Source organism: Erithacus rubecula (assembly GCF_903797595.1).
Source record: "Erithacus rubecula genome assembly, chromosome: 2".
Lineage (NCBI taxonomy): Eukaryota > Metazoa > Chordata > Aves > Passeriformes > Muscicapidae > Erithacus > Erithacus rubecula.
Genome location: NC_136685.1, coordinates 92702494 through 92724946, shown reverse-complemented (window position 1 = coordinate 92724946; position 22453 = coordinate 92702494). Strand labels below are relative to the sequence as shown.

General features: G+C 43.6%; 1 protein-coding gene across 1 annotated transcript in view; it reads left to right on the top strand.

The window, feature by feature from the left end:
- Positions 1-2557: 2557 nt before the first annotated feature.
- The window catches only part of CAPN8 (calpain 8), a gene marked incomplete at its 5' end in the record, with an annotated part of 31564 nt that continues 11668 nt past the window's right edge, over positions 2558-22453 (top strand). Inside the window, 11 exons of the mRNA XM_079297786.1 lie at positions 2558-2794; positions 4935-5004; positions 11697-11815; positions 12835-12968; positions 13224-13392; positions 14233-14316; positions 15129-15214; positions 16577-16651; positions 17664-17824; positions 19080-19255; positions 21197-21208. Coding sequence (XP_079153912.1) covers positions 2558-2794; positions 4935-5004; positions 11697-11815; positions 12835-12968; positions 13224-13392; positions 14233-14316; positions 15129-15214; positions 16577-16651; positions 17664-17824; positions 19080-19255; positions 21197-21208 — 1323 coding nt within the window. The remainder of the gene's footprint in view (positions 2795-4934; positions 5005-11696; positions 11816-12834; positions 12969-13223; positions 13393-14232; positions 14317-15128; positions 15215-16576; positions 16652-17663; positions 17825-19079; positions 19256-21196; positions 21209-22453) is intronic.

Sequence of the window (22453 nt, the reverse complement as noted above, 5' to 3'; positions counted from 1 at the left end):
TCTAGATGGTGCTTGTGTATCACATTCTTCACAAAATAATTCATAAATCATGCTGCTGCTAATCAAGTTTGGAAAATGGATTTGAAGTGTTGTGACATATCACTAGAACCAAATAGCTGTGCTGGACACACTGGTGGCCACCTGGTCCAAGCCTACCCCAGAGAAAAGGATTGTCCTCAGCCTCTTTCCAAATGTGAAAACTGAAATTAATTATTAAAATCTGATTGCATTATAGATTTATAGAATGGTTTGTGTTGGAAGATACCCTAAATAACCTTGTTCCAGCCCCCCTACCATGGGCAGGGACACCTTTCACTAGAATGGGATGCCCAAAGGTTTATCCAACCTGGCCTTGAACACTTCCAGGGGTAAGATATTCACAACCTCTCTGGGAAACCTGTTCCAGAGTGTCACCATCCTCCCAGTGAAGAATTTCTATTTATGTTTCATCTAAACCTCCCCTTTGTCAGTCTGAAGATACATTCCCATTTGCCTTATCACTACAGACCCCATAAAAATTCCCTCTCCAGCTCCTTCAGGACCTGGAAGGTATTCTAGGGTCTTCCTGGAGCCTTTTATTCTCCAGACTGAAAATCCCCAGTTCTCTCAGCCTTTCTCCACAGGGGAGGTGCTCCTACCTACTGTCTCCTTTCCGTGTTACACTCTGGTGATGCACAAGGGTTCACCCTGCTATGCCTGCTCACATCTAGTGGCAACTGGAGTTACAGAGCACACAGCATATCAAGTGTATGTCTGAAAAACTGGAAAACAACATATTCCAATTGTTCAGAATGACCTTTTCCAGTTGCTAGAGCACCCTGCTTTTCCATGAACAACGTTGGCAAATTTGCAGCTTACAGCAATCACAGCAAAGTTGGGAGCATTCCTCCCATTTCCCACAAGAAGAAAGGAAATTTCAGCACAAGGCACTGATGCAGGGTGGGGGAAGAAAGCAGTATTCTGCCTCATGAGCAAAGAAAGTTGGTACCCCTGAGTGGCTCTATTTGACAGGAAAACAAATCCACCCTGGAAAGAAAAAACCCTCCCCTCAACCTTTTGTTATTCCACTCCTCACTCTGGTTCAGTACACAGACATGCCTGAAAGTGCTGAAATGCAACAGGGACAAAATGTTGGCCCCCCTTTTCCTTTACTCAATTTCAACAGAATTAGTTTAATTTTGGGGTAACTGGTATATTGATTCCCTCAGCCCAGCCTTCACTGTCTGGAAGTGACCAAGCCATTTTATTTCCTCCTTTGCATTCACTCTCTTCAAATATTTGCAGACAAGCAACCTGGCTAGCCTCTCTTTGGACTCCTTATCTCACCAGGTTTCATTCCTTAAAAATTCTCCCTTCCCTTCCCCACACCTTCTGTCTAAATTTACCTAGAGGCAGTCATCAAACGTCCTCCTTGGCAAACAGAGTTACTGTTTACCCAGCTCTCAGCTGGACACGGGTGGCTCTGCTGGGGAATCCCAGCCATGACACAGGATGACAGCAGAGAGCAGCTGTGCTCCATGGAAAATATCTCCTCCTTCAGTTCCTAAACCTACAGAGGCAGCCACCTTGCCAGGGAGGTGTGGACCCCTGTGTCAGTACAAAATGGGATTGCTAAGGTAGAAATGGAGTTTTTCTCCTACAAGAATAGGAACCACTATTTCCTAAGGTCTATAAAGCCTTTTGCACCCAAGGCTTTCTTTGTTTTCTGCCTGTAAATATTTTACATGCAGGAAACACCAGCAGAAGACTGTAAATATGATGGGTAATCTCTCAGTAGCTGAGATTAAACCCTGTTTTTAAGATGGGGACATTTTAGTGACTTTTGCCCAAGGTGACACTGGAGAGCTTACCAGCTTCCCTCCTATCTGGTGAAACTATTTCCTCTTTTTGGCTTTTGTGTTGTATCCTTGCCTTCTGCAAGTGGCCAGCTCTAGCTTTGTCAACTTCACATCTCTTGTTGCTAATAAATTAAATTATAAATTCATACTGCTTTGTGAGCACCAGAGAGATGGGTCTTTTAAAGAAAACTCATCGTTTAAGCCAGGAGTGGGTTCAATTTTCCCTAGCTTTAAAACTCCATGGCATCTCCATCTAAACTGTAGCAATAGATATCCAGCTCCAGGTTTTGTGGCTGCACAACCCTCCAACATCATAAAGTCAAATTTCAGATGGAGGAAAGGGGTATTGAATCATCTTCACCTAGATAAACCTGAGTTTCAGCACACGGAATGCACACAGTCTCTTTCCATCTGTTAACAGGTGTGCCTGCAAAAAGTTCTCCCTGGCTTCTTGCTAAAAGAGTGCTTTAAAAAGGGCCAACAAAACAAGCAAATAGCATGGGAGCAGCAGCAGGCAGTGCCCATAATCCCAGCTGGCTGTGGCTCCCCGCCCGTCTCCCCAGTTCTATTTGCTCTCCTGGTGCCTCTCCCTCCAGGGCTGCTGGAGCACTTGGGGCAGCCCTTGGCTCCACCCGAGCCTGCTGCCTGCCCATATTGCCTCCTCTGTCAGCCCCAGAGGCAAAGGCAGAGCTGCAGCACAGGCTGGGAGGGTGGGCAGCATGTCCAGGGTCACGGCGAGGCTGTGCCAGCAGCGAGCAGCGGCGGACGGGCTCGGATCCAACAGCAATGCCATCAAGTACCTGAAGCAGGACTATGAAGCCCTGAAGCAGCAGTGCCTGCAGGCTGGGACACTGTTCAAGGATGAAGAGTTCCCAGCCTGTCCTTCTGCTCTGGGCTACCGGGACCTGGGACCGTATTCCTACAAAACGCAGGGGATAGTCTGGAAACGCCCCACGGTAAGAGTGCTCTGTGCTGAAATACCAGTGGATTTCACTGGGCTCTAATCTAACCAAAGCCCAGCTGAACAGCCAGCTTAAATCACTGAATATCCACTGCTCCTATATGCCTTTTTTCTGAATTCGATCTTGCTTTACTTCCAAGGCAGAAGTGAAGTTGGAAAGGGGGCAGGAATCATCTTCTAAGCCCATTATAAAGGAGAATCCTATAACTGCTTCATGGCAACCTGCTGTCTCCCTTATCCATCCCAGCTTCAGAGAGCTACAAGTCCAGGGGGAAATCCAGAGATGGATGCAAAAGCCCCACAGATATGCAGGCAGACCCAGGAGCCATGGGCTATCATTTGTAACAGCACCCACACCGAGGTCTTGCCACTGTGCCCCTCAGCAAATCAGGCTAATACCTGAATAAAATTCTCTGCCTCACTTCAAGCTGCCTGCAACTGTTAAATAGCAACTGACTGGAAATGTTATTACCTAAATAAGTGTATCCTAGAAATGGCCTCTGATTCTAAGAAAGTAATTTTCATCAGCAAAGACTGGATGATGTTTTTTTTTTAAAGGTACAAAATCAAGACTTCAGAGATTTTTCTGCTCTCTCATTTTTCAGGCATTTATTTCTGTCCCCACTTACTTCTCATTTGTCATTTTAGAACATCAAGAAATATATATATATACATATATATATATATATATATAAATAAAAGGATTCCTCTCCCCTCAGATTACTTACCTCCATCTGGTGGAGGAAAGGAGAATGAGAAAAGCAGAAAATTTCGAGGCTTTATTATTTTTTCACCTGTGAGAAACAGAAACTTGCAGGTTTAGTAACTCCAGGTTTAATAACCCTGGCAACCCCATTTATCCATCAGCACCTCACTCTGGCACCTGGATGTTACCTCAACAAATACCATGGATGTATTTCTTGGCTTTGCCCATCCTTGTAGAAGATCAGCCTTAGAAAACTCATTGAATTAGATTTGGGTTTCCCATACAGGAACAATGTTGAGCCTGCTGCAGGCAGAGACACAGCCACAAACACAGCAGGCTAAAGAATAACTGAGGGCTGAGATCCAACAGGGTTAAATGTCTCAGCCCTGCCTGCCAGAAACCAGCCCTGGGACCCCTGAGGGGAAAATCAGCTGTGTGAAAGGTGCATGTGGCACTTGGGAGTGGCTCAGGAAGGACAGGTGTCTGGGTGAGTAATAAGTCATATGCAGCTGATGACATCAGGTGCAGCACTTTGCAGGGAGAAGAGGAAAAATCACACAAAACCACCTTCTGTGTGGTGGGTAACCTACTGCTGGACCCCTCTCCACTGGTCAGAAGCAAAAGGATGTAGCTGAGATGATTCCTGTCAGAGGGGAGATCCACAAACTGGCTCTTCATCATGTCCAAGAAGTGCTGGATTGTCTCTCCATGGGATACTCAGAGCTGACAACTGCAGCTCTCAAGGAGAGCCAGCCACTGCCTAAACTGTCCCCAGCCCTGCTTGCCAAGTTAGGCTTCCTATAAACTGCTCCTTGCTGCCATCCAGCAGCTCATGGAAAGTTCTCAGAAAAACAGAAAAGGCTTTTGTCTCTAGAGAGACAATAATGATTTCCTAATATAGGCCATGAGTTGTTGGAGAGCTGAGAGTGGGATAGGAGTGACAGTCATTGCCATAATTCACTTGGCTGGCCCCAAAGGGCCAGGAGGAAAGAAGGGGTGGTGCTAATAAAAACATTTTGGCCTCCCAGGAAGCAGGATCAGGGTGGAAGAACATCCTCCACATTGTTGGCACAGGCAGCAGCCACAGCCACAAACCCATCTGTGCTGCCTGAACCAAAATCTCAGCAAGGTGAAATAAGATGTAATTTTCACCTCTGTCACCACAGCAGAAAAATTCTGGGTAGTATCACTGACAGTGCCTAGTATTAAAGGGCATCAGTATTTGCCTCAATAAAAATACATGCAGCCCTCAATTTAATAAAGAGATTTTGTCCTGGGACTGTGTTCATCAGACAGAGGAGAAAGGATATAATTTTAAAGAAGTGTTCAAAGTGTTTAATAGTTTTTGAATATTGAAACAAGGAAAAAGAAAATGGGAACTTTTCAGACCAGAAAGGAAGATGCAAACTTTGAAATTGTGTCTTTCCAGGAGTTATGTGCCAACCCTCAGTTTATAGTTGGAGGAGCCACCCGAACAGATGTCTGCCAAGGAGAGCTGGGTACGTACACTGCTTCTGAATTTTGTTTGGGGAAAAAAAAAAAAAAAAAGAAACTTCATTTAAAAACTCCTGATACATGGACCATTTTGTTGGCTATGTCCCATAGCATGGAGGGACAGACACCCAAGAAGAGGACTCACATACCAGCACTGCTGCCTGAGACAGGCTATGTGTGGGCTTGTAAGAGCTATGGCAAAGTTGGAAGACACCAAACTGTCTCCTGGAGGAAGGAAGTAATTATGTGGAACAGAAGACTGGTTGGCTTTTGACCTCTTAAGGCAGAGGTGGATGCCAACTTAATCATGGGATCACTTCCCTGAGGCAAGAGAGTGGGACACCAGGGAAGTTTTCTGCTGTAGCCTAGTCCTTAGATTCTTCTGTTTGGGAGGCAGAGCAAATTCCTGCCTCAGTGTCACACAAAACAAATACACAACAACCAAGGAACAGAGCAGGAACTGGTTTAGTAGAGGGACTGGGTCTGTGATGTGCCACCGAGCAGAATGGTCAAAGCATGAGTTAGGAACAAGGATTTAATCAGAAAGAAATGCACAGAGAATGTAAACTCTGTAATACCATCCACAACAAACAAATTGTTCCAAGCCCTTCATGCAGAACCCTCCTTTCTGCTTGAACAGCATCCATGTAGAGCTGTGAGCAGGGGCAGGAGCAACCAGGAACCAGAACACAGACAAAAAAAGCAGTGCTGCTGAGCTCCCTGAACCAGGGCCTGATGCAGAGGAAATATCTCTCAGACATGAGCACAAAAACCCTTCCTTACCCATTTTTCTGCAGTGCTTGCCTCTGGCTAAACAGTGCTGCTGTGCAAGTGGCCAGAAGGGAGCTGTAAGGACTTCATTCCCCCTGGGAGGAGCTGCAGCAGCAGCTGCCTTCCCTCTCTGCCTCTCTGGTAAGATCCAGCTGCAGAGCACAGCAGCAGCAAACCCTCGACTGCACAGAGAAGGCTGAAACTCCTGTAATGAGAATTTGATAGATTAGACACAGAGAAATCAGCCTTTCTCCCTCCTGTGCTGCTAACTGCAGCACTCCTGACCTCACTGCTCTTCCAGCACATCCATTGTGCAAATGAGGTTGAAACAATTTCTGCAAGTCGTTGGCGATAAATAACACCAGTGCTGCTCTTGTAAACACAGCACTATTAAAGCAATTGCTAAAAATTCCCTGGTGTGTACTCCAAATCCCTGGGCTTGTACTCCAAATGCTAAAAATAAGATGCCCAATCACACACTTGCTCCAGGATATTTATTTGCTGGATGCTGGAACAGAGTATGGGGAAATCACTTAGTGTATTTCAGGAGAATGGCTCATATAAGGAGTAAAAGTGACATTTCTTGTCATGTCCTATTTGGAAAGTTTCTATAATGGCATAAAAAAATTTAAGAACATACACCTAAAATAAAACCTCATTTTCCCAGACAGTTTACAAGCTATAGGACTGAAAAATATTATCTGTTCTTAATCTAGAAGATGCCAGTGCATTATTTGTGTTTAGCCTAGAAACTGAATACAAATACCCTGAGCCCTTTTCTGGTTCTGTCACCAGCTGAATATTTCTGTGAGGCCCCAGTCCCTTGTGCTAAATGGGCTTTCTCTAGAGAGATCAGTGCAGAATCCATCACACAGTGGTAACAACAGAACTGGACCCCAAAAGCACTTGTGAATCTGGGGATGGTGTCTTGCTCTGGGTTTTCCCAAGGCAGCTTTTAGTGGGCAACAACCCAAAGGCTGGTCCTGAAAATGATCCCAAACCTGGAAGAAAACCCCCAAGATCTGATTCTGCTATTATTAGGAGCTTGATTTTCTCTTTCTCTCTCACTGTCTCTCCCACACACACACACACACACACACACACAAAACAAAAAAAACCAAAAAAACAACAACAACAACAAAAAAAAACCAAAAAAAAAAAAAGAAAGATAGTCCAATTCATTTCTGCAAGGCTGCTTACAACTGCTTCTATGCACACTGACCCTTCACAAAAATAAACTGCAGGCATGGGACTTCCCTTCTAGCCTTCAGGTATTTGCTTTACATCTCTGAGGCATACTAAGCTTTCTTGATATTTGATCCAATACTTTGAATATCAAAGTCCTTGTTACTAAAACCCTCATGTGAAACACTTCTATTTGAAACAGACCCTGATTACATATTTACATAAGCCATGTATGTGACTGGGTAAAATGTGCTTTAGGAAAATAGAACCTAATTTTAGTAATATTCTCTGATATGTTTCTTTTCTTTTAAATATAGCACTACAGGTCTGGGTTTATGTGAACAAAAGGAGCAAGAAAACCCAGAGCTGGTCTCTCTCCATTAAACTTATTTCTTTGACAACAACATAAGCTTAGATGAATATCAGCTTGGGAAGTTTGATGGGGACTTGAAAGTCTTGGAATGTTTTAAATGTTCTTTGAATCATATCTTTTTGATAGCCTAGTAACAACTTGAAATGTAGTCACATAGTCTTAGTTATTAAAGGTGACTTAAGAAGTTTTCTTGCTGCTATCTGAGTAAGTTAACCCGAGGACTGTTTGCAGAAGTTCTTAAGAAGTAAGTGGCATAAATTTAATTTAAATAATATAAACTGTACTGAAACCCCCTCAGTTTAATATTAGCTTTCCAGATCCACACTATTCATATTCATGAGCTGCCTTTTGTTCTGAATGCCCAGAGGCCTCTCCAGGCTGGCAGCTGGAGGAGCTCCCTGAAGCCAAGGCAGATGCACCAGTTCACACCAGCCCACCCCACGAGTGCTTTGTGCATGCCTTGTCCTACAGGCAGATTTGGGGAGATTAGAGGTATCTGGAGAACAAACCAAAGCCTGACAGCTCTGAGATAGATCTGATACCTGTTGAGGGAACCTTTGAAGTGGTTGTAGGCAGGAGAGAACTTAAAAACATTGGGTTTGTTCACTTATTTTGCTGTAGACACTAATACATGGCCCTTCTGACATTCAATCCCATGGGTTCAGGGCTGTTGGAGATCCTGCTCTAGCAAATATATCCCATTGATAGAAAAAATACATTTAGTAACAACTCTGAGACCCCAAGGAGAAGAAAACCTGTTCCTTTGCTGGATGCTTTTTTGCCTTCCTGTACACAGCTGCAGAACAAAAATAATTCCCATGGAAAACCTCAGAAAATCTTTAGAAATCTCAAAGCAGAGGCAACCTGCACTGCCATAAATTATAAGCTAGTGAGTCAGTGCTTCCTTTTTGTCTGGTGTGATGCCCCAGGTACTACAAGCTCTGAGCAAGGGCTTCCAGCAGAGACCAAAGCTGAGAGTCAGAGCTGCTTGGCAATCCAGGCAGCCACAGCATTGGATTTGGATCCTTTCTGAACACCAGGCACTGCTGAAACAGCAACAAGCCAGAGCAGAGACAGGACAGAAATGCTTCTGTGCTGCTCAGTTGCATCCTGAAGCCAAACACTTGGACTTTTGGCTGAAACTCACCATCTCTAAGTCAAAGAGAGTTTGGATGCCCTGTGTCTAGACACTTTGATGGTAGCTAAACAGAAACTGAGCACAGCTCTGGAGCAACTGAAACGAATCAAATTTCTCATTTATTTTATGGCCTCTGCAAGTGGAGCATGCTTGGGTAAACATCATCAATACAGAGGAGTCTCTGAGCTGCCGGGTCACCAAGGATTCACTATTGACTGCAGCAATTTAATTATCTCTGTAAACCAGGAGCTGCCTGAGAGCATCAGCCAGCTCAGGACACCTGTGGGCAGCAAGGGATTCTATTCCAAGTGCACTAAAACCCAAAGTAATTCTCCAAGATCACACACACACACACACGTGTGTGTGTATATATATATATGTATATGTGTATATGCACAGGAAATAAGCACAGCTAGGCTTCATGTTTCCCCTTTCCACTATAAACTCAACATCAGGATTGCTTAAATTAAAAAAGAAAACAACAAAAAAAGAACCACCAAAATTTCACTTTACTACCATTTCAAATGACTTCAGATCCAGAAATCAAGTTGAGTTACAAACACTGTAATTGGCACTTGTCTGAAACTTTTGTTCATGAAATATGAGACTGAACAGAAAAAGGGATATGTATCCATAAGTGGTTGAGCCTTGGAGGGCTGATATTGAGCCAGCTGTTTTTAAAAAAAAAAAGATATTTTTATAAACTAAAGTGCTGAAACTTTAAACCCATACAGTGAGCAAAATGCTTTTTGATAGGGAAGGAAACAACACATTTAAGGAAATCTCCCTAATTTCACCAAATCTTCTGCCTGATTGTTCATCCAACATACACCATCCTCAGCAAAACCTGGAGTAGTTTCTCGCTTACTGGCTTTAAAATCCAGGATTTTAGGGGAAACCATTCCAGATGTTGCACATTGGGAGAGCACCAATCTGTGACAGCTGCAGCCTTCTCTGATCTCACAGGAACACCAGGGACACCCACCTTGCCACCTTCTCAGAAACAATCCTCTGCACTTCACAGCATGCCAGGGGCAGCCAGAGCATCAGAAAAATGAGGATTTCAGTTCTGACTTGATGCTGCTTTTCATCTTCCTCCTCTGAAAATCCATTCCCCAGGTTTATTACCATTATTTCTACCTCTTCAAGGAAAACAGAAATTATAACAGTTTAAGGCATATGCTGTACCAAGAAAAGCCTCAAAGAAATAGCTACAAAGCAGATCTGAGTGTTCTCATCCTCATTTTTCCCCTGCATCTACATTTCCTTAGGAGAGGATGTTCTTAAAGCCTTTTTTCCCCCACACTTTGTGCTCTGATAATTTTGCTTATTTTATACATAAGTACCTAAGGCTGGGAGGAAACTTCCAGGACAGCAACTTGATCCCCCCTGAGAAGGTTTTTTTCTCATGGATGTTCTATAGTCTGAGGCTTCTGGACTTTCTTTTCTATATGCAGAGCATCAACTTTTCCCTATTTCCACTTTAAACATCTCACAATCCTTTAATTTTATCTCCTTCTCTACAAAGGAAATATTATCTTTCAACTAAGAGCTCTTGCCTCAAACAGCTTTTCTGCAAAGTAGCATTTAACCTGCCTTGCATTGCCTCTTGAAACTTCACTTGTATAGGATGAGCAGGACAGATTTTTTTAACCTCTTCTCATAAAAAATGCAGGTGCATGGGGGAGAAGCAGGCAACCCAACCATTTGTCTGCCCCCTTCCAGCTTGAATGCTCTTTTATGAATGTGGCAGCCAAGATAAGGCAGAGAATCCTGGGGGAAGGCTCAAGCAGCACCTCAAAACTAAAAATGGATTTTCTGGAGAAAGGCCTGAGCTGCCCCAACAGGCAGAACTGTGTTATGTTGCATGTCATGGTTTGGAGCCATGGTGTGATCAGCCAACTCAGGTGGTCCCTGGGTCACTCCAGGGTCACTCCTTTATAGGGTTTTCTCAAAGAAAATCACAGGAGCCACCTGGGTACCCCCCATGGGGTATGGGCAGCAGAGAGCACCTGGCAAGTCCCTTCATCCTCCTTTTACACCTGTATTCACCATGGCATTAAATCATAAATCCCAAGTCAACATAAAGAGTTAACTGCTGCTCTAGGATGTTCAGTGTTGCTGCAGATTAAACTCTTCCCTTGGTTTCTCAATTCACTTGTTTCCTCTGAAGCAAGAGCTGCCATGCCAATTCCTTCTGCAGAATATGCACCCACCAAAGGAGCTGTGTCTTGGCACAGATAATCCTCAGGAAACCAGGAAAATGTTGGTACCTTCAGAGCAGTTTTGTTTTGCTAGGCTTTCTGCACACCTCAGAATTAAAACAGAATCACAGGAGTTCCTCTTGCTGTTTGCAGTGTGCAAACACCACGAGTTTCCCAGGGGCACCACCTTTGGTGTGACAGAGGCTCTGCTTACCCAGCCTCCAGCCCATAATAAACAGCCAACCAACCCAGCAAACTGCTCCAGCTGCAAGGCACACAGCCTCCAGGGAGGGCTGGGCAAGCCCAGCCTTTCCAGAATAAGGAATGGGCCAAAGAAAGGACTCACCTCCTCACAAAGGTCCCAGGAGACTTCAGCTGCCATTGGACTGCTGGGCAAATCTCTGGGAATAGCTCTAACTTAGAGTTCAGACCTTCAAAGAGAGGGCTGAGCAGGAACAGGCCCACAAATATTCCTGCTATCCACTGAACCTTCTCCAAAATATAGGAATAGAAGTCCCACCATCCTTCTATCAACCCAGAGCTTTTCCCCTCTCCTGGACATCTCCTAAGCCCCAGATGTGATGGCTGGAGTCTGATGTCTGCCAGATGTCTGCCCCAGATGTGGTGGCTGGAGTCTACTTAGGGTTCCACATGTCATTAACTCTGTCCTGCCCATCCACCCTTTGGAACCCACACACCTCTAATGCCTTCTCCTTCTGGCAGTGCTCTTGATCTCCTGGGGACATTAGCAAGCTTAGGTAAGCAGTCTGTTTTCACAGCTTCATTGCAGAATCACAGCCCAAACTGGGCCATTGAAATGACTGCCATGGTCAGCTTCAGAGGGCCCAGGATACCTGTGTGGTTTGGGTGAGTGGGAAATGGGCAAAAGAGAGAAATAAGAGAACAAGAATGGATTGCTGAACCAAGACTGAGTCTGGCTCTTCATGCTGGCATTTTAGTCCAGATGAGAGTGTGGTTTAATGGAGTTATTAATGAAATTTTCTGCCTTACCGTGTGTGTTTTTAGGTGATTGCTGGCTCCTAGCTGCCATTGCATCTCTTACTCTGAACCCAGATATTCTGTTCCGTGTTGTCCCCAAGGCTCAGAGTTTCCAGAAGGACTATGCTGGAATCTTTCATTTCCAGGTATCTGTATTTTTTTTTTTTGCAACACATGAAATAATCAACAGTTACAGTGTGTATGTGAAACTGATCAGAGTGAGAGGAAGAAAATAAGAACAGAGTTAAATACTGTTAAATAACACCTGCTCACTGGTGAGGTTCTGCTGTCTTACAGCTGATGGGCTCTGGGGAGTTATAAAGATTTTGTACACTGAGCCAAACCATCAGGCTGCATGAACTCAAACCAGGCTCTGATGCTGCCAGCTATTGAAAGTGAATTTAGGCTGGTGTGGTTCCTTCTCCTTCCTCCCTTTCGCTCCCTACTTTGCCTTTATTTCTTTGCCTCTGGATCCAGAGTGTTGGGATTTAGCCAGCCTGATTTGCCTGGAGGTTAGGCTCAGGTTGATTCACCCTGTTAAAGGAGCTGTTCTGGTGAGGACAGAAATTTTAGAACACATACCTAACCCTCCACTAGCTCACCTTTGAGTGTTATGGTGTGAATTATCATCTCTCCTTCCAGGAATGCAGCAAATCCTGGAGTAAACATTTCTAGCTTTGAGGCCAAAATTTGGCACTAGCAGTGTTTCACACATTTCCTAGTATTTTCACAAGGGATTAGCACTATTGATTTCTTCCCCTTTAGATGACCTCTCCTTACAGGCTTTTTTACAGGCATTTTTATTTTTTTTTTCCTTAAAGTTCAAGCCTTGAGATAGTTCAGAGTATCCTATCTCCATTCTGGCTTTCTTGGCTGTCCACTGTGAAAACTCAGTTCAGACAGTGTTTTTGATGCTATGTACAAAATGCTGTTAATATTTCCTATCAGAAAAATTGAATATATCACTAAGAGGCCTGCTGAATGATCCACACAGCTGGGAGGAGTTGTTCTCTATTGCAAAGGAGAGGAATTCAGCCTGGGAGCAAACCCTACAGTGGTTTATGCAGGGGGAGGTGATGACAGGTGGAAGGGTGGGAGGGTGGTCGAGTGGAGGTGTTGTGGGCACACCAGCCTCCATCATCCTTTATTTTCTTCTTTCCCTCAGTTCTGGCAGTATGGGGAGTGGGTGGACGTGGTGGTGGACGACAGGCTGCCCACCAAGGGCGGGAAGCTGGTCTTTGTGCACTCGGAGGAGGGCAGCGAGTTCTGGAGCGCGCTGCTGGAGAAAGCCTACGCCAAGTGAGTGGGGCTGGGCGGGAGCTGTGCCCCTGCTGCTGGCCCAGACCACTGGGCCCCTGCTGCTGCCACAGCTCCCTCTGAGTCCACAAAGGGTGTTGTCAACTGTATTTCAAAGGGCTTGAATTTTCTTGCCCGAGGTCACACTGATGACCAACCAAACTCAGAGATGCTGCATGATAAACCCTTCTTTCCGTGGTACCTTGTGCTTTCAGGTGGAGATGGACTCTTGTATAGCTCTTACAATTTCTCCCCCAGGTTGAATGGCTCTTATGAAGCTCTGGCAGGAGGGTCCACTGTGGAGGGCTTTGAGGATTTTACTGGAGGCATCTCTGAATCCTATGAGCTGTGCAGGGCTCCTTCAAACCTGTACCAAATCATCCAGAAGGCCCTGAGAGCTGGCTCACTGCTTGGCTGCTCCATCGATGTAAGAGGCTGACAAAGCTTTACCCTCCTTGTTCCTCCTCTCTGGGCTCTGGCCCAAACTGTAGCAAAAGCCCAGACCAATGTAAGATATAGGTAGGAAGGTCTGATAAAAAACTGAATTAATGTGAGATTTTCATTGATAAAAAAATTGGACAAGGTTCTAAATAGCTCAATGCCCCTCATGTCTCCCTATTTACACAACAGCATGTGATAATACTTAGAGCTGTGAACAACCTACTGGTGTTCTGGAACTTCATTCTCTGAATATCTTTTCTCATTCAAATTTTGTGTGATTTTGGCTCCAGACACCCAACTGCCAGAGGCAAACTCACTGAGTCACTTTGTTTTAGCCTGTAGTCTGCTCCTGGCTTTGGTTTTCAGTCCTAAAGATTACTGATACCTGTAATACAAACACTCTCAAGTTACAGATGATGTTGGAACATGTTTTGGAAACTTCACACCTTTCACATCCTGTTTCATTATTTGTTTGCATTGTGGCTTATAAAATTACTAGAGTTCCAATTTTGGTATACTAGACCTTGACTAAGACAGGCTAGAGCTGAGTTCATGTGAACATGTAAACTGACACATGAGCTGGGAATTGGATTTAAATTTAGATTTCATTGTACATTCTTGAATTTCTTCTGTGCTTGGACCACATATTAAAGGGCATTAAACTGCAGCTTTTACTGTGGATCTCAATTTAATATACTTTGCATCAAGAATATTGGTATTCATTGTGCACACCACTTTGGATATCTTCCCCCATATTAATCTGATTATGAAAGTTCAGTTCATACACGATATATAATCATAAATGTGCATACTTTTATTGCTCCAGATCACTGCTACAGCTGAAATAGAAGCAATCACAAGTCTGAAGCTGGTAAAAGGACATGCTTACTCTATCACTGGAGCAGAGGAGGTAAGCCAGCCTCTCTGGGACTATCATGCAAACCAGCTTGGGGCTGCCACATTGCAGTGCCTTCAACTTTCTGATGTCTTTCAGTGACTGGCCATAAGAATGTTCCTAAATTATACACACCTATACAGAAAAAGGAGGTACCTGTAGTACACAGGTCAGAAGCTGGGTACAGGTAGTGGTGTGGAGCACACTGGGAAGCCTGCCACTTGTATGGTACCAACAAAGTGTGAAGGTGGGCCAAGCTGTTACCAAAATTCAGGGTACAGAAAGGAGGAGCAGGAGAGGAGGTAACAATTCCCCATGTGTTTATGTTATGTGAGGTGGGGGCAAGCACTTTCCCAGCCAGAGCTAAATAAAAAAGTTTAAAAATATTAAAAAAAAAAAAAGATTAAAAGCCTCTTTGATGAACTCTGCTGTGAGTCTCATCTTCAGAGTGAGTCCCAGGTATTCTTGCTCCTCTGGAATCATCACACAGATGTCCATGCCAGGTAGCTCCTTCCAACCTTGCTGTGTTGTGCAATGTCTCCTGCTCTTGAGGATGTAAATATTCTACTGGTTTGTAGCTGATGATTTTCCTTGCAGGTTGCTGTCATTATATGAAATGGTGAGTGTTGCAGCTAGTGGCTCACTTGGTAGCACAGGATAATGTAAAATAAGGGTGGAAGGCATCTAGGTGTCTTTTAACTATTGAAAATTGTAATGAACTGCATCACTCAAGTACAAATCATGTTTCATCCTATCTGAAAAGCAATTGCCCTCTGATTATTGGGATAATGGAAGTGCTCAGGCTCTGTTTGTTGTGGATCTTTTAGGTGTTTTACCGAGGACGACCAGAGAAACTAGTGAGGCTTAGGAATCCCTGGGGTGAAGTAGAATGGACTGGATCTTGGAGTGATAAGTAGGTTTTTATATGCCCCTGCTTCTCTCTCTTTGGTGTATTTTGGAATCTCTTAAAAATTAAATCGGGACAATGCAGTTAATCCAATCACAAAGCGCATTTAGGAGAGATACTAAATCACTTGGAATAAAACACTATTAATTTATTACCAAGGTTGGGTATTGACCCGTTCTTTCCAGCAGGCATTAACATCTCCCTCAGGCAGAACCTTCTCATCAGAGACAACAGCTCCTGGTTTAACTCTGTGTTTAACAGTCCAGTGAAGCCATATCCATGTCATTTTGCAAGACACTTTTTCTCAGATTGATCCTACCAATGGTCCCGGGACCTAAGTAAAGTATACAAACAAGTCCTGCTCCTGTGAGTTAAAGCAGGGATAAACCATTATACCTCTGCTTTGACTCTGAGGTTGCTCAGCTCTAAATCACACCAGAATTTGGTACCTCTCTGAGAATCTTGAAAAAGTGGGGATGCTGACTAAGATAAGGACACAAAAGTTTCCAAATCTCTCAGAAACTGTCTGGGCTTCGTTTATCTTGGAATCTTGGGAGTGTGGTAGTGACAATACCTCTTTATTTTATTTTATTTTTAATATATTTAAAATGGCATACATTTTTCTGTCATTTGGGCAACAATATATTTTTGCAGGCAGCACACTGAGATTTCATTTTCCTGTCCTGACTGACTGCAGCCTGGTGCTGATGTATCATAACTAAGGATACAGATAACATTGCAATTAATTTTACTTTTATCAGATCTGCTTTGTTCAGCCCCAAGGTAAAGTGCCTCTGGTACACATATTTGCTATATCCTGGTTTTGTCACACCTGCTTTTACCATGGGACAGCCTTGCTGAGGCAGGTGCAGCACTGCATTGTCACATGGGAGCAGATCAGAGCAGAATTCATCCTGAGCACAGAATATCAGAATGATGAGGGAGCAATGCTGTTTTCTGCATTAAATATTCTGATTTCATCTTTTTACTTTCCTGTTCTCTCATGACCCCCAATAAATGAAGGTTATATAATTTCCCTTGGGAGGATATCAGGCACCCCAGTAGATCTTAAAATGCAGAGGCTCTGACTGACTTTCAGGGTGTGAATTTCCTAATCCAGCCAGTCTGTTTGTACCTTCTGGCACCTGGCAGGGGAGATTCAATTCAAGGTTGATTTGTGGCAAATATTGTTGCAGTCTATTTCCAGCCCAGCACAGTCAGGTTGCAGGGTCTCATTTGGAGGGGCCCAAGGTCTATTTGTTGAAGAAATATGTACTCCTTTATCAGCCAAAAATAGAACCTAACTCAGACCTCACTGTAGAATAAAATGCAACATCTAAACAGTGTGCCTTTGTGCTTTGTCTGCAGTGCTCCTGAGTGGAATTATGTGGATCCCAAACAAAAGCAGGCTCTGGATAAACAAGTAGATGATGGAGAGTTTTGGTGAGAATTGTTCATTTAGCTTACTTTTTTGGACATTTTGTGTGCCTTAAGCAATCCTTTCAATTGGGGGGAGAAAAACTGCCAGCACCAAAGGGGTTAATAATGACATGCATGCATTGTTAGCCTCTTATTTATCTCCCTTCCTATTCAAATATTACCTTTTATTAGAGCTTGCATAACTCGGCACTTATCCAAAATATAGAGACCAGATGGTAATAAAATTAATGAGGTGGCAAGAATGAACCTCAGCTGCTCTACATTCTGAGGTTTGTTTTTTTGCCTAAATGCTACACACTAATGAAAAAGTTCAGATTACCAGCTTGGGAAGAGCCTGTTTACTCAGACCTAATCGAAAGCCTGTCCTAACCCTGATCAGATTCTATATGGATCAGTGCTGAGCTGATGTCACTCTGTCCAGCCTGCAAAGATAAACGAGCCCCATCCTCCAGTGCAATCAGCTGCATGGGCCATCAGGCACAGGGAAATGAGAGCAGACCTCAGCTTGCAGCATGAAGCAATCTAGGTCTGTCACTCATGCAAACCTACTAGGAATGGTAAAAACAAACATCAGTGATAGGACTGAAGCAAAACACCAAAATGAGACTGTTTTCCTACGGAGTGATGCTTTCACGAGGGCCAACTCTTACTCCCTTCAAATGGGATCTCCTCACACATTGTTTCACCAGTTCCAGTGAATTTGTTTATGAAATTATGTTTATTTGTTTATGATCCATGAGGGATTGCCCACAGCTGGGGATGACAGAAAATGGTTTGACTGAGCCCATAATGTGTAACAGCCATTGACAGAGGCTGTCTCCAGAAGATACGGCTCATTCAGGCAGTGGGCAATTTTGTTTTCCAAAAGCCAGTTCCAAGTTTCAGAATTCAATTAAATGCAGCTTTGGACAGCTCTGCAACACCAATGTTTCCTGCCCTGTTGGGAGAGGTGTCCAGCCACAGCCATCTCATCTGTTGTGGGCTGATGGACTCACCTGGTCTCTTTGTGTGCCAGGATGGCATTTTCAGATTTCCAAAGGCAGTTTAGCCGCCTTGAGATCTGCAATTTGACTCCTGACACACTGGCAAGCAACAAGGTCAACAAATGGGACATGACCCTGTTTAATGGACAGTGGAGACGGGGCTCATCTGCTGGGGGCTGCCAGAACTACCAAGGTAAGGACCCAACAAGATGGGCTTTTGGGAAAACCCCAAACAAAACATTCAAAACCTGCTTGTGAACTGGAGAGGATTTTGGTGGAAAAATAGAGTTTAGATGGGGTTTTGTAATGGTTTTGAAATCAAAACCGGTGAGAGACTCCAAGTCAGAAATACAATTTAGTAGGAAAAAAAAAGAAAAGAAAAATAAAGTGCGTGCTATAGTACAGAAGAAAAACCGCTGACAGTCAGAATACAACCTGACACCCCGCTGGTTAGGGTGGTGGTATCAGTCCAGATGAAGTGGTCTTGTTGTAGTGATCCTGTAGAAAGGTCTGGTAGCTCTTGTCCTCTGGAAAGCAGTGGGTAAGGGCTGCATTAATGTTCCAAATTTCAGTTTTTATCTAGGTAGGAAATGCTTGGCTCCTCCCCCTGGCTGGAGCATCTCCCAATGGGATGCTGTAATTTTATCAGTCATACAGTGGGACTGAATGGCCCATTAGCAGTTGATATCTTCCTGAAGGAAGGATGGGTCATGGGAAAGATAAAGAACATTGCCCCATCTGTTTTAACAGATGGCCCATTAGCAGAGGATATCTCCCACAGAGATAAGGAATCACTGCCCCACCTGGTTTCAACAGATGGTAACAAATACATACCTTTGGGCACATCTTTATATTGTAACCTAGGACAGGTTTAGACAGTAAGCAAAAGCCTGGGAGTTGAAATGAAGCTCTAATTCACATTTATTTCCTCATGCGATATTACCAGCCCACCAAGCAGTTAATTCATGACAACATTATTATTTTTTTCTCTGTCTGCTTTTCCTGCTTACATGGCTTTTGCTGCTGGCTGGAGTTATCCTCTGAAGGGTTGGGTAGGCCAGGAAATTGTCACAGTTCAGTGGCACTGGTATTTCCAACTCATTTTCAGGTTACCTCTGGAGACGCTGTCTGACATTTGGTCCTCTTGCAACAATTACAGCCTCAGCCAAGGACATTTCCTGGAGATAAATGACCAGCTGGAATTAACAGTATCAGCTCCTCCCTGTTGGTCATTAGTCCCAGGAAACACCATGGTGCTTTGATTTCCCATGGCTCCAATTGATACTCAGCATAGCTGTGAAAACCCATATAACTCAATGGAAAGAACTGGAGAAACTCCAGGCAATAGTCCCTCCTGGGAGATAGTCTCTGCAGGTCTAGTGACAGCCCATCTTGGCTGCAATGACAGCAAAACCTTCTCCTTTTTGTCTCCTGTTGGGAATTCTTAGCAACATACTGGACCAACCCCCAGTTTAGAATCCGGCTGGATGAACCAGACGATGGCCACGAAGGGAGTTTGAACGAGCCATGCTGCACCATCCTGGTGGGATTGATGCAGAAGAACCGCAGGAGACAGAAGAGAATGGGAGAAGGGCTGCTTAGCATTGGTTATTCACTCTATCGGGTAAAGTTTGTTCCTCATTTTAAATACTTTATTCCTTGTTCTGTTAAGCTGGAAAAAATTAGCAGCGTGCTACATCTTGACACTCAGCACTATGCTTCAATAAGATCTGGATTTTGCAAAATGATTCAATTACTTCTCTGATCTCTTCCTGACCCCCATAATATGGGAAGACTCAGATAAATTGAGGCTCAGTTTTTCCCACTTCGACAGGATGGCAGCGTAAATTATCGAGACAGTAATTTAGAAACAGTCTCATTGAGAATCTTCTTTTACAAAATCTGAATGGGGGCAGGCTTGGGGTGCCTGGCAATTACAGATAAGTGGTTCTGATTACAGCCTATCATTAGCCCTCAGTAGTCACTTTCTTTTTTGTTATTATTTGTCCCTTGTATTTCAAACTTTTTTAGATCCATTGTCTGCCATATGCTACTGTTCTGGTTCAATAAACTGGGGCTTTGTTTTCCCTGATTTTCCCAGTGTTACTAAAAATATCATGTAAGGAAAAAACCTTACAGTGTAATCTCTAATTTCTGTGGTGTGAAAAAAATTGTAAAAATTTCAAACCAATATACTATGTGAAGAAAAGCAATTACATGTTGTATAGGCTCCACTGGATGGAGATCATTAGCCAGCACAGGTGGAGCAGATGGGAATGCCTGACTTTTGCTAATACATCTTGTGTGGGATGGCTCGAAAGTACGGAAGGTTTTTCCTAGTGCCCAAGTGCTGCAGGCACACATGGCTCACTGAGCACATTTCTGAGCTGCCTTCTCCATGGTACCAAGCACCCTCACCTGTCAGCATCCCAAATTTGTGTACTATGGATGTCTGTCTGCTCCCATCACTGAATACAGCACAGGAGAACTTCTTGTGTTTAACATCTATTCCATCCCATCTGTGTCTTCTGTGGCCTTACCCACATTAGGGTGAGTCTTAAGTCCTTTAAAAGACTTTAATTTTTTTTGAAATCTGGCTGCTAAGTCATCTCAGGTCGGCACCCAGCTATGATCCCAGCTCCTGGGATCACACAGTGTAGTAGGTTTGCTTCATTGCAGCTGGTGCTGCAGCTGGGGAACTCCAGTTGGGACTGCAGAGATGATGACCTAAAGCAGATCTCTCTGCAGGAAAAGGTGAAAAGATGTTCAAGTCTGCCTACCTGCCCTACAGAGCTTTTGTAAGTCATGCAAACCTGCTGACAACAGCTGTGTGTCCATCACCCAGCTCCTGCCCTTCCAGCCTGGTTGTAGGCAACAACACCTGGGGTCTCAAGGGGCTATTCAGGCTCCAGAAATGCTGTATGGATGATATTTCTAAAAGCTCTTTTGGGGCTTAGAAGGACACTCTCTTTGGCTCTCACTGGAATCCGTGTTCTCAAGACAACTCATTGCTTTTTGAAAGTTTGCCTTGTATTTGGAGGTACAAGTTAACATAGCAATTCAGTTAATTTAGGAAGGGCCAAATATTGAAACTTGCTACTTGTTATAGCTGCCTCACAACAATCTCATCATCCCTGACTGCTGCTAGTGACAGTAGCCTTATATTTTCATCATATTCAGTAGCAGTAGACTAGTGGAGTTTGGCCCTGATCTAAGAACCTCTCTGGTTTTGGTTAGCAAAACAGGACTAAATTGTTGACTTTTCTGACTGAGCATTTAAAGACTTACTCAAGTATTTCCAGCCAACAGTGTCACTCACAACACCACATCAGTGGAAAAGCAACTCAATATGCTATAGATTTCTCTGGGTGAAGATTCAGTTTTCCCTTTGGAACAGCTCTAGGCCAAGACAGAATTTAATGTGTATCTGATACTATTATATGGGGTTGTAAATTATTTATTTTCAAAAAGTGTCTGAAGGAGACTTTATCTGAATTTTTTTCCCTACTGATAGGTGGTGCAGGTATATAGCAGCACTTTAATTGTCTCTTTCCCTTCCTTCCAGATTCCTCAGGAGGTATGTAGTCTCTGCTGAAGATTTCCAGCCTCCACATGGGCACCTCCTTTTGCACTGGAGAATTTAACTGCCACAATGACTTCTTCCTTACTAATGATAGATATCTCTTCTGGAGAGCTTTGCCCTTGAATCACTGGACCAATATCTCAAGCTCTGAATAATTGTTTTCAAGGGACTGGGGCACAAGAATTTATTACAGATGTCTTACTCCCAGTCTTCATCTCATTTATACTTGTTGGAATCTGGCTTCCAGAAAGTTTGTAAAACCAAGGTCAGAATATGTCTGTTTAGCTCAGGTGTAGGCAGAACAGGATCTCTGCACTCTAAACCTGAGAAAATGTAGCTAATATTGTTTAGAAGAAATGCCAAGTTTCTGTGGGTCCGTTCCTTTTACAGTTCTGGGCTGGGGCTCCTGGTAATGGACAAATCCTGCCCAACCTCCCCTAATCCCCCCAGATGTCAATACTCAGGCAAAGAGACTTTTCATTGCTGAAGAAAGAGACCCCAGGGGTGTAAGCAGTAGGAAATCCTATGCCCATTGTTGAGGTCCAGCAGCCTACACTGCCAATTTTTCCTTGGCTTTTCAGCTCTTTTCCTCCCTCGGTAAATGAATGTGTGACCATGTAGCTATTAACTGTGTTCTTTTAGTAGCCTTGCAAATGGAAAGGCTTCTTCTTCCCCCTTATATACTGGGGAAGATACAGATCTGTCTTCTTAACCTTTGCATTTCCACTTAACTTAATATTGAGTGAGAGGAAAGGATGGGGGTGTTGAATAAATACCAAATGCAATCTTATCTCTGAACAAAAGAAGAAAAAAAGTCATATTTTTCTAGTTTACAGCAGAAAACCTGAATGATTATACAATGTTTGGTAAGATTTTTGGGTGTTCTGGTCTTAGACAGACAGAAACCTTGTCCCTGCATCAGCCACACTGCATTTTTTGTGTGTCACTGAATCATAACTTTTGAAAGACATCTTTGTGGAGGAAAAGTCATGAATAGGAGTTTCATAGCAGGGATGTTGTTCTTACACTACTGTTCCTTCTCATGTCAGTGTTTTATTTTATGAACTGTGCAAGGTTTAACTTCCTAAAGAGTATATTTGTATTAGGGAAAATTTAAGTACTGTTTTCTACAAAATCCAAATGAATATCCTTAGTATTACTAATAGAAGTTGGGTAAATCCCCTAAGGTGGCCCCAAAAGTCTCACCCTTGTGACTGCTTTGTTCTGTTTAATATTCTT